The sequence below is a fragment of the Oryzias melastigma genome, linkage group LG3 (assembly GCF_002922805.2).
Source record: "Oryzias melastigma strain HK-1 linkage group LG3, ASM292280v2, whole genome shotgun sequence".
Lineage (NCBI taxonomy): Eukaryota > Metazoa > Chordata > Actinopteri > Beloniformes > Adrianichthyidae > Oryzias > Oryzias melastigma.
The window spans coordinates 14,933,771-14,950,513 of record NC_050514.1 but is presented as its reverse complement, the minus strand read 5'-3'; the positions used below and the strand labels follow the sequence as shown (position 1 = coordinate 14,950,513).

At 36.9% G+C, this 16,743-nt stretch overlaps 1 protein-coding gene across 3 annotated transcripts in view; it reads right to left on the bottom strand.

Annotated features, from left to right (window-relative positions):
* acsf3 (acyl-CoA synthetase family member 3) overlaps positions 1-16,743 on the bottom strand; it is a 42,828-nt gene that overhangs the window by 12,123 nt on the left and 13,962 nt on the right. For all 3 annotated transcript variants that reach the window (XM_024295971.2, XM_024295969.2, XM_024295970.2), the window contains exons 6-7: positions 12,691-12,788; positions 8,808-8,934 (exon numbers count right to left, since the gene is read on the bottom strand). In XM_024295971.2, the coding sequence (XP_024151739.1) occupies positions 8,808-8,934; positions 12,691-12,788 (225 nt within the window). The remainder of the gene's footprint in view (positions 1-8,807; positions 8,935-12,690; positions 12,789-16,743) is intronic.

The following is a 16,743-nucleotide window of genomic DNA, read 5'->3' as shown; positions in this document are numbered from 1 at the left end:
AAAAAAAAAAAAAAAAAAAAACATGATCTAGAATTCAGTTTGAATCGAATTATGGGGAAAGTGAATCACTGCATTCCTAATAAAATACTGAGTTGAAGCCAAGGCATCAAATTGAACAAAAACCACTTATTTAACAACCATATTTGTATTGCTAAAGACAACTTGCACAGATTTGTAGATTATTACTTCTTCTTACTTTTATTTATTTGTTTTTTTTGTTAACATGTTTTATTGGAATAAATGGATCTTGTTTATATTTTATAAATATTTTGTATTCTAAGCAGTTAAACAAAAAATTAAATTAACTAAAAAGTGTTTTAATAGCAACTGGAATACGTGCAAAAAAATGGGTGACCTTCATTGCTTCATTGCAACAGCTTATAAAAAAATCACTTACTGGAGTGCTTAAAATGCACTGTGCCAATCCAAACCAATCTATTAAAAGAGTCAAAAATAAAAGAAAAATGAGAGAAATAAAGTCTGTTGTAAACTAAAACCTGAAGTCTAAAGTCTAGCTGAATTCCTCTGCCAAAGGTGAACATAAATATATTGCCCAAACGTGAAAGTGGTTACCACAAATATTTTTCATATTTAGTCACGGGGCTTTGTGCCATGCACTCTGGCTGCAGCTTCAGACGGGCACAATCCTGCTGGCTGCACCAGGCTGTCAGCTCCTCACCCATCAAAATGAACAGTTTCGCCTCCCTCGCCGAGTACGGCTCAACGCGCTCTGAGGGAAGCGGAGCGAGGGCTGAAGGCGGCGTGTGTGTGTGCGCTACCTCAGAGAAAGTGACGGATGACTTGACAAGATTCAAAAGGAGATCTGGGCTATATTTAATGCTTTTCATAAATCATTAATGGATGTCATTAGAAGCATCTGCATCCAGACAGAAACATCATTGTGTGGATGCTGAACGCTGCCACTCACACAGATTTAGGGAGTGTTGCTTTCCTGCTTTCCGGAAAGTGTGAGAAAGAAAGGAGCAAAGTGAGGCAAACAACAGGCCATGACAAGGAAACGAACAAAATCCCCTTGTTGCTGTCATCGCCGAAGGTGTTAGGAAAAGGAAAAGCGAGAATTCACAAAAATGTTTTTTGTGGTGATAACACAGGCTGTTTCAAAGTTCAGAATATTGGGTCTTCCTGAACCTCTGAGCCACCTAAACAAATTTGTTCTGCCGCTGAAATAATCAGAAATGAATGTTAATGTGGTCGAGGGCAGCTTTTTTCTAAGTACCATTGTTCGTCAGCACACTCCGCTTGACCTGGAGATGTGGCTGACATTTAGCTTCCTTTAATTTATTCCATGATAAAATTGAAATGTGTCCACAATACCATTAAATGTCATTCCAGCTTACAGACAAAAAATGCAGTTTGTTAGACAGTTTTTTTGTGCATAAACTGTTCTACAATTCCAAAGTTGAACTCAACTGTAATAAAAAAGGACCACAATGACATCAGGTCTGCTTTTATATTGAGAAAATAAAAAACATATAATTTTTTTTATATTTTTTTGACAAAAACGTTTTTTTTTTTTTTTTTTCTAAATAATACAAATATTTGTTAACAAAAAGAGTTAGTGTAAAATTAAAATATTTTATTTTTTAGATACGTTTAAGTTCAAACTGTATTTATTTGGTGTCCTAAAATGACTGCAGTAAAACAATATGCAGTACAATAAAAGAATTGAAGGAGAAAAAAAAATTAAAGATAAAAAGTATGAATAATTTTCAAAAAACACAAGATAAAAGCAAAACACCAGCAGAGCAGAGTTTCATGCTGTGTCAAAAGCCTGGATATAAAAATAGTTTTTAAAATAATTTTTTAAAGTAGACACTGTAGATGCCTGCTGAAAGCTCAGTAGTAACGCGTTTTACAGCTTCGGTGCACAGATTGAAAATGCTCGTTTCCCTCTGAGCATTCACCTGGACACCAGGTTACGGTGTAAAGACAGAGAAGCTCAGAGAAGTACGGCGGTGAAAAATTATCTAAAGATTTAAAAACATATACAAAAAAATTAAACTCATCTCTAAAATTCACAGGCAGCCACTGAAGTTTAGCCAGGATGGAGGTGATGTGGTCCCTCTTAACCCTTGTGCCATCCTAGTCATGTTTCCGCTAAAAGTGGGGTCATCTGGACCTTATAAGATAGCATGAGGGCTAAGGATAAATCAGGCACATAAAAAAAACAAACAAAAAAATAAACAATTTTCTCCATCCGACAAATGGTAGCATACCATTTTTGCAAATCCTGAAGTCAGCAATACATTTTTATACTGCAGAGTTATAACTTTTTATGGTTTTTAAGCCTATTTTATAAATCACTTGTTTCTCAGGTTGTATTAATAGTTTGCTTTTAGCCCTTTGACACCCATTGATGCAAATATGCATTAAACAACCTCTGCTCCAAGCATTTCTTAGTTTAACATCTACTTAAAGTAAAATCCTAAGTAGCATTTTTTTTCAGAGTTGGAAATCATTCTAAGCATCAAGGAGTTAATCTAAAATTATATCAAATATAATCTCACCTCATTTTGGTATAAATACATTGACATAATTTGAAATATAAATTTTAAGTAGTCTATTAAAACATCAAAATGAATAAACAGTCATCAGTGATTTCACAGATAGTTAGTCATTGTTGTGTTTTAGAAAACAATATCACCATTTGTAGGGAAGTTTAATGTAAGATTAAAGAAATCTACAGTCTTCACTTTTGACCCAGTTGAATAAGTACACTTGGAGACATCAATACAAATTTCACTCTAAGAAAACAAAACCTTGACTTAAGTTCTAACTGCTTTGCGGCATACCTGCAAGTGTTTCTTCATTTTTCTACATGTATATCACTAAATAAGTAAGTAACACCATGACTCTTTAAATAGAGCTTCCACCTATTCAGCACAACATAAACTCTAACCGCAGCTGCAGTATCCATCACTGTGGAAACAAGACCCATGTCTAAACAAAGACAAAGGAGGTCTAAATACGAGTCATGCCTCTTCACAGAGTGACTGTAAACACTTAACATATATGAATATTAATGTTCAACGTTTTAGCCTTGATGCCGAGATGGAAGTGTTAATGAGGATAAATAACAGACAAGCGAGCAGCAAAACTCCAGAGCTGATATTATTTATCATCCTTAACTTTTGTCACAACTCCTTTTTTGGTAATTAATATCGTACAAGAAGGCACTTTGCACTTGGATGAGCAATCTAATTTGTTTAATATAATGCGATTAAAGGAGCTTCAATTGCTTTATGTTAATGTTTCTGATTATACTTCATTGCTGGGTTGCCTATCCGGCAGCAGATAACAGACTGAACTTGAGGATTGATGTCTGTCTTAGATCTGCATACTCATCAAAGAAACCATTTAACTGCCGTTTACATGCACTCTCCTCACACTCAATTACATTAGACCCATCTCAATCAAGAGATGCTCCAACTCCAGACAGCAGAAGACAATTATGAGGCCCGAACAGTAAGAATCCAGATTTGACTATTCAAATTAGTTTTGAAATAGCAGTTTAACAGTAACAAAGATCCATGAGAAATGTGTGATATTAAAAAGTATGTTGTCATTAGTGCATGTCATAATGGCTTTGCAATATGAGTTATCCCACGTCAGAGTGCTTCTGTATTTGAACGTCTATGTCTCATTCCTAATCAAAGTTTCCCTTCTTGTAAAGAAAAGTCCAGCTTTGCTTAGACTTTTTTGATTACAGAATTTTCTAAACTACAACCAGTTTAAAGAGCCAATCTTTGCTTTTTCACAATTATAATTTCTTCGTTCTTGATTGCGATCCTTTCACAAAGGTCCTTTCACAAATAAAAACAGTTTTCTGGGTTTTTTTCCACATTAAATGAAACATCAATTTCAGATTTGTTAAACTGTGCTTTATTTATTTATTTATTTTTTATAGCAGTTGTGCAATTTATCCTAGTTAGTCAGAAGTAGCTTAAACTGTGCTTTAATAAGTAAATATCTTTGAATTCATTTATGGTTAAAACTGGAGATGGAAATCAGCTAAATTCATTTGCAAACACTTTCAGAGTAATTAAGATTTATTAGAAATAACTCGTTAAGTTGCACGACTGCTGATCAGGCCAAAAAAATACATTTTAAGTCATTGTATATTTATCAATGACTTAAAAGTTGGATTATAGTGGATTCTACAATCATATGGTAATGTGAACAATCACATAGGTTCCATTAATTTAGTTAAATATACTACACAATAATAAATGCAGCCTTGGATTATTGTAGTATCTCAATTTGCCTGTAGGTTTGTGTGTGTTTATATCCAGACACAAAAGTTGCAAAAGTTTTAAGCAGGTGTGAAAAAATGCTGAACACTAAGAATGCTTTACAAAATAGTAACGATGATCTTTTATTTTCATCAATCAACAAAAAGTAGTGAATGAACAAAACATAAATTAATGTCTGTCTTCAAAACACCATCAGTTCTTCTCTATAGTTGCAGAATTTTGGAAAGAATTCCAAATATTTTGGAGAACTAACCCCAGATCTTTTTGGATTTAAGCTTTTTCACGACCTCCTCTCTCTTCATGTAATCTCAGACTCTTAGAGGAAGTGTATCAAGAAGAGTTCATGCTGATTTAAGAGGAAAAGCTTAGAACTCGTTGCCAGTAGGGCTGCACTGTGGTGTAGTGGTTAGCACTCTCGCCTCACAGCAAGAAGGCCTTGTTTCTAATCCCAGCTCTGACCTTTCTGTGTGGAGTTTGGCGCAGGTTCTTTCTGTGCATGCACAGGTTTTCTCCATGCACTTCACCTTATTTCCTCAGTCCAGAAACATGCTTCTAAATTGTCCCTAGGTGTGAACATGAGTATGGGAGTGAATGTCCTATTTAGGGTGTGCCCTCCCTTTGCCCCGTAGTAGCTGGAATAGGCTCCAGCAACACAGAGATTCAAAGTGAAAAAGAAGAGTAAAAACCTAAACAATAAGTTTTCTTACAAGTAAGAATCTTCTTGACAGCATTTTTAAATTAACACAATTATAATCAAATGAAGTATATTTCATTGAATCAATATTTTCTTACATCCCTACTATTATTCATTTTAGTATTCTCACAAAAGTGTGTTTATTGTTTTATAACAAGAGCATGGTGCATTAAGGGAAGATAGTTTTGATTTGCTTGAGTAAAAAATCAATTAGCAGCTACTTGATAAAATATTTGCAATTACTTTTGTTTTCAAATTTGCTTCAATCTGGAAGTCAGAGGGCTGCTCCTTGTTTTTCATACATTTTTGTGTAGTTCTGTTACAATAGAAGCTCTGCAACTAGATTTACCTGCAACTGATAAAACAACAACATAAAAAAAACAATAATGTCTCAGTTGCAAATAGTAAGGTGGGGGCTGTTTTGAGGACAGAGCTGGGAGGAGGGGGCTGGACGCTGAACAAAGCTTAGTGGGAGGTCTGACATTGGAATCATAAGGACACATTGTGACTTGAGGTAAAAGACGACATTGGGAGAACAAAGAAAGATGAAGGCAGAGAAGAGGACAGCACAGCTGGGAGCTAAAGTACAATTCACAAATGACTAGTGATGGCTCTGCAGGATATAAGCCACACTCCTGTCTGTCTGTTTGCAGAGACATACCCTGCAGATCCCAAGCTCACCTTTACAGCATGTGCTGCCTCTCTTCAGTCAACTCAAACAAGCACAAAAACACATTTACTGCCACACACTGTGTTAAAATATACCTGCTGAATAGTTGAATGCAAAAAACATTTTGAATCAAATTCTACCAAATTAATCATTCCTAAACATATTTAACTGAATGTATTTATGGCTGTGGTTCATACAGGACTAAAAGGACTCAAACTAATGGTTTCTTTAGGCATGAGCCATTAAGAATTTAAAACTAAGGTAAAATGGCAAAAAGATTAACACTCTTGTTAACATTTCTGCCCCTAAGCCTAAGTCAGTTAATTAAATAAGACTGCAGATAAAGTCTGGCTAATGCTTAGCCCCAAAGGTCAATTACTCCATGAAACCTACATCCAATATTCATTTACAACCAATAGGATACATTTGGAAAACCCTCCAAAATGCTCCCTTTTCTCCAAAAATCCTCATGAATTCACAAGTTAAAGCAATAAAGGAATATGTTTCTATTTTATAGAGGATGGTTCTGAGTTCAGAAAGTTGGCAGACAACCCAAAGCTGAAGCAGCACCTTTCTCCTGTGCTCTTCTTCCATGTCAACATCAAACCCTGGAAAAAAAAAAGAATATTTCACCACCTTATTGACTCCGACTGAACACCCATTTCAGCCGTGGACACTATTCTGCAGCAGAGCACAAAAAGAGAGCTCAAGAACCTGAAAGGGAATCAATGGCCTCAGAGATGTTTGTGAAGATGAGTGAAAGGAGAGCACTCAGGTGACAGCTTCTCCCATAGAACTGCCAATCATGCTGCACAGCACCTGCTGACTCTAGAGACAACACCTCTGACCAACTGAGAAGTTATTGATCTAAACTCACACTTTTCTCCTGCACTTCTTGAACTTACATTTTCCTTTTGTCTTTTTTTCTCTCATTTTCCTTGTATCTAAACTTTCTTATCAGAAATATTTTCTGGTAAAATATTAGTCAACACTATAAAACTGTTGAACATCTTTTTTTTCCTTTCTATATTAGAATGTGATGAGACAGATTTGGGTTAGTGAGAAAAGATTTCACCTGGGGGATTTGAGTAGAGGATGTTTGATTCCACCTAATCATTGTACTTTTTGATGTTGTAATGCTTAAAAAAACAAGTGCAGACACTAAAGAAAGCCCTCCGATGAATAGCTTCTGACAGAAAGTACATGGCAGTTAGATGCTTAAGAAGCGCCATTCTTCCTCCTTTGCAGACCAGACAAATGAATCTGGAAGAAAAGTGAGAAAAGTCCATCTGAAGGTGAAAAGAGATAGAGTTAAGAGTTCAAAAGTCAAAATGCAGAGTGGAAATAAGAGAGATGCAGTGTGAAAAAGGTAACAGGTGTGAAGGTATAAAGAATAGGACTCAAGGAGGAGTCAAAAAGATGCTTTAGAATCCTAATTCTGTCTTTAGACATTTGAGTTTTCAGAAGGCGATAGATGTGATAGATGTGTCTTCTTGTGTGACAACAGTAGAAGACACTATTTTGCAAAAGCAATGTGCATGGAACTTTACTTTGAAGGCTGCAAATGCATAAAGGTTGGTGAAAACAGCAGTAAGACGTGAATATATACTGTAAAAGCGGCAGAAAGTTGTAGCAGTACTTCACTCACTGGTGCATCAGGAGTGTTTTTTGTCAGCACAGAAAAAGATGACAGTGTTAGCACATTGAGTGTTCAGGTACAGAGATCCTTCCTGGAGCAACCTAGCAGTGCTGTTCAATCAACAGACACATCTTGGGTTTTTTGTTAAGAACCAAAAGAGAAAATAAAAATGGAAATTGTTGCTGCTAAAGATATATTTTTAACCAGATTAACTTTGTTAATTATAAACGCAGGAAAACGTAAAAAAATAATGATTAGCCACAATAGGTCAGTATGTAGTAAGGATTGATAAAATAATTAAAGAACTGTATGCCAGGAAAACTAAAATGAGTCTTTCAAGTCTTTTTGTGCAAAAAACTGGCCTAAATGTGATTAAATCTTTCTGTTTTTGATTACTTTATTTTTTTTAAAAAGCAAATCACTGCAAAAAATTGTTACAACAAAAATAAAAAATGTGTTTTGCCATTAGGCTCTTTAGATATGTGATCCTAGATGCTTAGAACTCCTCCTGCTTTAACTTTATTTTTACTATAATTATTGCAAATGAACCAACTTGACATCTCATCCAAGCCCACAGCTCTGTGTACATGTTTGTTGAAGGGGACCCTGGCAGCTGGGTGGGCAAGGTACATGTCTGATAGCTTCCTTGGGAGCAGTGAGTGTGCATGTGTGTGGCTTAGGGGACGGTCTGTGGAGCGCTGATTGCATTGGTTCTCATTACGTGGCCAGTGGCTGTAATGGTGTGTGACAGCAGCGTGCTGTGCTCTGGATCTCTGTCCTTCCAGCCTGCAAAGCCAATTAAACACACACAGTCCCCCCCTCCTGCTCTCCCTCTGCCTCATCCAGCTCTGCTCTCCATCACTCCATCCTTAGCTGGAGTCCCTTCATACCTCCTTCTCCAGCAGGAACACCCACACCCTTCCTGACGTAGTCAAACTCCATTCTTGTCATTTGTGGCTGACTCCTTCTAATCCTTCATCCACCACATTTTCACTCTGGACACATTCTAACACTTCTGGCTTCCTCTTCCTTCAACATTCACACATAAGACTTACTCACCTTGATGCTCATCTCCTTGTAGCTTTGCAGTAAAGTGAAGCATGCTTTTTTTATTCTATTTTTTAGTCTGCAGGGAGTGAAAGCCTCAGATGACAGCTTTCTTCTGTGCTACCTCAGACACACAAACACACACACACAGACAAAAGAAAAATAGGAAGAGAGGAGAGAAAGAACTACTTGGTTCCTCAAGACCCAGAGCAGTCACAACCACTTTGGAGGAAAAATGCCCTGCAGCACCAAAAGCACACACACTCCATTTATCACTCTCTCACAATCCCCCAAAAATCTGAGCATGTGCACATAGAGTTCACACACATATTCAGAGTGTACACGCGTGCTACCAGGACTGCACTTCTAATACACACCAGTTGGAAATCATGTCTTGAAAGAGAAATGTGCAATTTTTTACCAAATCATATGATAGCAATTATTAGCAGAACTCTTTGTTCTCAGTGGGTTTTTTTTTCTCACCAGTTTTGAACCAGCCATCATCAGTGAACGTCTGCTCGGTCTCCTGAGGTTTGTTCCAATATTCTTTAAAGACAGATGGACCTCGAACCAGAAGCTCCCCTTCTTTCCCCTCAAGGCCTGAGCGTACCTGCAGCATTTTCAAAGAGACAACCGAAGAAGACCAGCAGGAAACGTCTGGTTAGGAGTTGAAGTTACCCAAGACACATTTAAATTATTCCTAATCAAGCTCACTGATTTGCTGCTGCCGTGACATGAAACAACAGTTAAAATGATAACGCAGTGATGAGCGCCAGAGGGGAACTTAGCTAATCAGTGCCATGGGTGGGAATACCACTGCTGTCAAGTTACTTTTGATTGTTGTCAAGCTGAGTGCAGGGATATTATAAAGTGGCACTGCTTACTTTTTTTTTCTCTAAGACTTCCTAACTATTTCTGTCTCATTTTTCTACACCATAACCTCCCTAAAATGGCTGGCAGCAAACTTTAAAAAATCTGGAATTGAAATTAAGTTATTGGATCTAATCTTGACGTTTGATTAAGTTTAGACAAAAAAATGAAAGAGAAACACTAGAAAAATCAGAGCAAAAGAAAACAAATTTGGGTAGTGGCTTCAAATAGCTACAAGATAACATAAAGGGAGAGTTGGAAACTTTTGAATTAAGACGCAACATCATTGAAATATTGGTAAAAAGTGCGATTCCAAACTATTAGTTTTACTGCTATGATGTCCACATCTAGTCCTAATCTGTTCTTTATTTATTTATTTATTTTTCCCTAACTGAGCAGCTATCCATGCACTAAGATAGGTTTTTGGTCCAGTACATTTATTGTCTGCATTCAGATGGTAAATGCAGTATTTTGTAAGCCATAAATTCACAAGTATTTAAGTATTTTATAAAATAAAAAAAGACCAGTTATAGAATTTAATTTTTATTACGGGCAAATCAAAAGTAGATCAGAGATATTCAAAATACATTTATACTTGGATCTGTTTACATATCAACTCCAAACCATAAATAAAATTAATTTCGGCCCAATGGATCATTGTAAATTTACTATTAGCATATGCAACATTAACATCTCAGAGAAGCATTCTTCGATGTTACTTGCTGACTGAAATCAGCAGCAAATTAAATGCACAAGGACATTAATGCCACACAATGAAGTATTTGTTTATGCATTGCTATTCATATTGTCACTGAAATATTCAACAATGACATTGCACATGGTGGGTTATCTTAATAATGTGAAGCCCTCAACAAAACAAAATCTAATTAAAATCTTGTGTGACCGCCACTGGGTTTGAAACAGCAGCTGTTTTCATAGCAACGCTGGGATGTTATTATCCTACAAAGTTTTTTTGAACATTGCACCAAACCTGCATTTCAACCCTAATATAATCGAGAAGGTCCCAACAGGAGAACTGAAATGTCATGATCTGTTTGAGTAAATTATGCCCAGATTTCATGTATTCATGTGTTCTTGTTTTCTAGCTATTACTGCAGTGCCTTCAGCTTAGCTGTTGATTATCTGAACCAGTATATTAAGATAGAGTAAATTAAACAATATATGAGAATAACATCAGCCAAAGACAAAATGCTGTTCCTAAATGAAGGACTTTCATATTAAGAGAAAAAAAAATCCACACCTACACAACTCTGATTGTAGCCACACCTGCTTCCAGTCAGAAAACAGGACCTACCTCACTAAGTGAACATGACATTCTCAAGAGCTAAACATCATACTGAAATCTATAGAATTCAGGATTGAATATGAAAGAAAAGTTTTTCAAATCCTTTCCAAAGTTTTGAGAGTAGCAGTGGTGAGTGTTCCCAGGAGTGAGTGGTTCACCAAAATGGAGAGCAGTGACAATTCATTCAAGAGGTCACAAAAGACCTACAAGAACATGAAATACTGCAGGATTCATTTGACACAGTACAGATACGTGTTCAGGGCTCCACAATAAAAGAGACTGTGGACGTAGATATTACATGATTTGAAATGAGACTGGCTTAGAAAAAGTATCCTGGATGGCCGACACATGAAACTGCTAAGCTAAAGGAGCAGAAAGATCCATCTTAGCATTTCTAAAAAATGATACCTACAATAATTGGGAAAAAATCGGTAGACTGAGAAGATCAAAACATAACTTTTTTTTTATATCTGTGTTGTGTGTAAAAACACACTGCATTTGAGAGCATACTAACAGTTAAATGTGGTAGCAGTATAATGGTCTGGGATTGTTTTCAGGATGCCAAACTTGCTATGGTTTTGATATCTATAATTTGTAATAAAACCTAAAGGAGAGAGTCCTCCTGTTTGTGAACTTCAAATGAAGGGCTCAAGTTGGTTCATGTTAGAAACATCTCAAAATACAACCACAAAAGGGCAGATTTTAGTGCTTTGTACCACTGGTCCTAAGCATTGATTGTATATAAAGAACTGGACTGAGTGACCTCTCCCACCTTGCGTCCCAAATAGGAAGTATCTGCTGGTTCCAAGAAGCCAACATCCCATGAACTTCTATTGAGAAATCCACAGCTGTCCATTCTATTTGTCAAAATAAACATTCTTGCTCTGATACATTTTTCTTAACATCCTATTGCAAATTGTATTTTTTTCTCATGAAATTTTTCTTTAGTTATTCAAGTCATAAACAGACCAATCAGAGGCCTCAGTAAAAGCATGTGTTGGCAGCTGGCCCCTCCTCCAATGTTTGATTAACAAATTCTCCAGCGCACAGTTTCAGTGAAAGAGGTGTGGTCTTTGAAGAAGCTTAATCATGATTAGTGACGGTCGTTGCCATAGAAATGTTAACACAGACCGACTTGGATGTAGACTACGTCTGGATCCAACATGGCAACGACCACCATCCATCCATCTTCTTGACCGCTGCTTCCCTTTCGGGGTCGCGGGGGTGCCGGAGCCTATCCCGGCTACTGAAGGCGGGGTACACCCTGGACAGGTCGCCAGTCTGTCACAGGGCCTCAATCACACACACATTCACTCTCACATTCACACCTAGGGGCAATTTAGAGTCATCAATCAACCTATGTTTTTGGACGGTGGGAGGGGGCCGGAGTCCCCGGTGAAAACCCACGCATGCACGGGGAGAACATGCAAACTCCACACAGAAAGGTCCCAGCCGGGATTCGAACCGGGGCCTTCTCGCTGTGAGGCAAGAGTGCTAACCACTGCGTCACCGTGCAGCCCCGGCAACGACCACATCATGTCAAAATAGCGACTGAATTGGGTTCATTTTGCTAAAGCCAGAGGTAAGCATTTTCTATGAGTATGTCACACCCACTTTGTCCAGTTCTTTATACAGTCAATGGTCCCAAATCTGGGAAATTCCATGAGGTTATGGCAGCAAGTCCATGTGATGTAAACCAAAGCTAAATCAATCATGCAGATCATGAACAGAACTTTCATTGTGGACCGTTCGTGGTCAGGGTTGATAATGACTGCCGCTGACTCTGCTAACCTACAGAGTACTGGTTGAAATTAGAATACTGCTGCTCAAAGAGGATGAGGAGGAGGTATGTTTTTAGGCAAAGAGAGAAAAGAAAAGGCAGGAATGTTGTAAGAACTTTGAGTGTGCTTATTACTACTAAAGAAAATCCAACCATTTACACAGCGAGGTTAACATGTTTACTTAAAAAACACCTTAATTTGAAGGACAGCATTTTGTGTTTATCTGAGTTCAAATACCTAAAATGTTGTATAATTTAAAACATTTAAGTGCAATGAACAATAAAATAAAAAGGAAGTCATGAGACCTTTTACATCATTTTAAAATTTACCAGAAAAATTTAAAGATCTTTTCCAATTGCTCTGTTTGTATGATGAATCATGTCTTACACACGCTGTCCGCATCCATTACCTGGGTCTCTTTGTGTGTTCCTTCCACAATCGTGGTGTTGGTTGCATTACTCATGACAATTCGAACCTCCACACCTGGAAGAGGCAATCCCACAGCTCCTGTTACCATTTACACAAAGAGAAAGCAAAAAGAAAATGACCCATTAAAGCAAAATGTCAGGATTTCAGGTTTTCCCAAAGACAGTTGAGACAACTGCAACAGTTAGGGAGGCATTTTTACCGGGGGAGTCTTTTGCTCCAACAAACCATCATCTCCAGACCCTGACTGGTGACTTAAGGGCTCGCTGAGCTTGTAAAACTTTAAACTGAAAGCAATTCGTCTCAGTCAAGACCAGCCAGCTTAGTTAGACAGTAATGGGGATTTCTGGGCGAAGCCTGAGGCAGCTTTTTTTCTGCTTTTTTCATCAACATCAAGTCGACGTTATAAAATAGAAATGATTGGACATTTGTCCTTGTTTGCACTTGTGTGGCTCCCCGACTGACAAACAGAAACTGAATGCACTGTCATTTACCACTACAGAATGTTGGACGAGTTCTTTCCTACAGAATCTCTGAGAGTTGACAAATTATTGAATTTAACTGTATCGTATATGCAGATTCAGGGAGCTCATAAGTTTGCTTTAAAGTTAGACATTTTTATTTTTAATATACATTTAACCCCCACGTTCTCACTAAAACCAAATTTCCTGTCTAAGTGTTGACGCTTCATCCTTCAGGTTCAGTAATTTTTTCAAAGAAAGCAAAACAAATCCTGCACTGTTTTATGGACTAATGGCCTCTGAACAAAGAGAAATTCATGTTCAATTTGGAAGATAACTGGGGTTTATCGCTAGTTAGAAGTTATGTCAGGCAAGAAAGATAGAGTTTGAAAACAACTGACTTGTGTTAACTTTGACGTCACACCATTGTAGCTAAAAGAAAAAGATGAATAAAAGACAAAAGTTAAGTAAATTTAGAATATTTTGGTCTTTCTTTCTGGCGTTTAGCAAACAGTGCCCATTGGTCGTGGTGCAGAGATAGACCGGGTTCGGTTCCTGCCTTGCTTGTCCATATCTTGAAGCATCTTTTGGGAAAGACGTTGATCCCCCCCACGTTGCTCCTGGTGGTTATAAGTTGGCGCCAGTATTCCGCAGTGGAGCCACTATCATTGTATAAATTTATGTATGCGTGAGCGAATGGATTTGAGACTGTAAAGTGGTTTAGGCTTTCAAGGAAAGTAGTAAAGTGTTATTTAAGTATACGCCATGTACCTTTTTTACTAATGTGTATTTAAACATGTTTATTAAGTTTTTATCTGTTTATTGATAGACTGCAATATCATTTTGTTTCCAGGGAAAACCCATCTGCACCATTAGTTTGGATCAAATTTAATATTTTTAAGAACACTCAACAGTTAAATAAATACTCTTCTTTATTTAATATTTGATCAAAAATGTACCAGCACTTTTGCTGATGTTCTAAAGAAGTTCCCCAAAAAGTGCATGAAGGAGCATAGGCGTATCTGAAAAAAGTCTCTGAGGGTCAGTCTAGATCTATGATTAAAGGAAAAAAATAAAAAGTAACAATCTCAACAAAAGATAGTCAATAGAAAAGGTTGATTTTTCAGCCTCAGTCTGGATCCCTCTCAATCTGAGGCAAACAAAATGTTCTACTTTGATTTCTCTCAGTGAGCAAAAACTAATCTCCAAGAAATAACAAAAGACCCTTCACTCCTTTAATCACTAACACTCAGTTTTAATATTGACTAGCTGGAAACCTTGTTAAATTATAAACTATATCAAGTTGTTTTAGGCAAATGGAGAGGTAAGTTTGTGCCTGGAGGAGAAAAAGACCTGCATTTATGAAAGCTAGCCTTCTGACTATAAATAATTGAAATGCAGAACAACTGCCTATTTAGTAAGTCTAGTTCAACGTGATTCACTGCTGATTTTTATTCTTAAATGTTGTGTTTGGCTGTCAGAGCTACAGGGAGACAGCAGCAGGAAAAATAAGGGTATAAGTGTATGAAAGGGAGAAGGAATTCTCCATTAGTAAACAATTACTCAAAATAGACTATCAGTATATATGCATGGTAACTGACATCATCACTAATTAATTAGTAAAGGATTTCTGAAATGACATGGGGTCTCTAATGAAGTGTGAGGAAATGTGAGAGCTTCTTTTTAGTTTCTCAAATTTTATTCTTTGACTTGTTTGCAGATTTTTTATTTGGCAACCCTTATTTTCTTTCCCCTTTGAACTAACCAGAGCAAAACAATTCTTAATAGTGAAGAGACTGTGATGCACCAGTGGGTTTATACTGGCATGTCTTTATTTTCTCAGATTTTTAGTTTCTGTGAGAACTGCTCTCTATAAGTGAAGTCTTAAAAGCTTTTCCTTACTGTTACTAAGTGGCCAAATCTTAGTCTTAATGACTCTTTTCCACTTAACTGACTTATTGTAAAGCATAAAAAACACATTAAAGGGTGTTTAGGGGTAATCTTTTTAAAAGTTGGACAGAGACCAGTGTTTAGTCTGAGGTAATGTGCAAACTGTTAAGGTGAAGGGTAAATCAGACTCTAATGCTGTAACAAAACAAAAACTTAAACTTCCAGAAGTAGTTAACAGCATGTCTTATTGCAAGAAAAGTTTTTAAAGTATTTAAAGACTCAGTTCAAGGAAAAATGCATTTTTAACATGTTCTTCTGGCCTTTTTATCATGACAGAGGATCTATAAATAAAATTAAGATAAAAAATTGAATTTCTGAGTATTTATTCAAATCGTTGTGAATCAAGAGCGGACAAAAAAATGCAGGATAAGAAAAAAGCTTGTAATTGTTATGCACAAATTACAATCGGCAGGGCAAAAGCTCCCTGCTCCGCTTTATTCTGATGCATCAACTAAAAAGAAAAACCAGAGGCTTGTCTTCCTCATCTGAGCTGGCATCTGGCTCAGAACTGTATGGGTGGATAACTTCCATATTGCTCACCATTTTTGTTGCACTCCTGCCGCTCTGCAGAAACTATGTCCTAGAAAACAACAAAGGCCTTTTGATTTAAAGCGACATAGTCATAATTAAAAGACCACTCGGAACGCTTTTAAAACAACTCAAAACATGGTTGGAGTGGAACTTAAAATGAGTGTAAAATGCTCAACTAGACTAAGTATTATAATTTGAGACATTTTTCAAGGCATAACTTTCTCACACAGAACTAGATCACAATCAGTACTAATTGCAATTTGCAACAATTAGATCACAATTTTGAGTGAATCTAAATAAAACAGTAGTTTCCACTTCTTTATTTGTTTGTTTTATTTTAATAAAACAGTAATTTCCACTTTTTTATTTGTTTGTTTTCTTTTAATTCTGGAATTAGATATTTTTTTCTGATATTAGAATTAGGAGAAGACTCGTACAATACTGCCGAATTGCCAAGAGAGCCACTGAGAAAAAAGACTGGAACTTCTGCAAAAAAAAATGTCAACAAGTGAAACAAACTGTCTAAAAATAAATGTTGTTCTTTAGGAAAGGTCTTTCATCAAAACAAGGATGTTTATTCTACATTTCTTCAAAAAAAATCTAAGAGGAAAAAAAGAAGAATAAAGTAAATTTGGAAGATAAATTAAACCAGCATGACTTATTTAGCCACTCTAAGCATGCACTAATTTAATAAAATATCTGTCAAATAAGTTGCAGTGTTTTTGCCACACATAAAGAGTGAGAGGCAGAAAGAACAGTGTGTGTGTGGAAGGCAGGGAGCGACTCCACGGCACTATCCTTTTGAGAGTGCTTCCTGCGGTTTCTATTGATCCATTTTAACCTACTTAAAGATGAGACAGGAAGCCACCGACTCAAACAGGCACACGCTCTGGCGTGCATACACCCAAACACACACAACGCAGACACACAAGTATTTCCTTCAAGTGCAGCAGCAACATCAATAGAACCACAGACCTCTTTAAGATATTCTTAATAATCGCCTGAGAGAAATCAAACACTAGCTCAGTTTTTTTTTTGCCAAAGATCCCCAGACAACACAAGATCCCAACAGGACAGCAGACACGGGGTTGCCC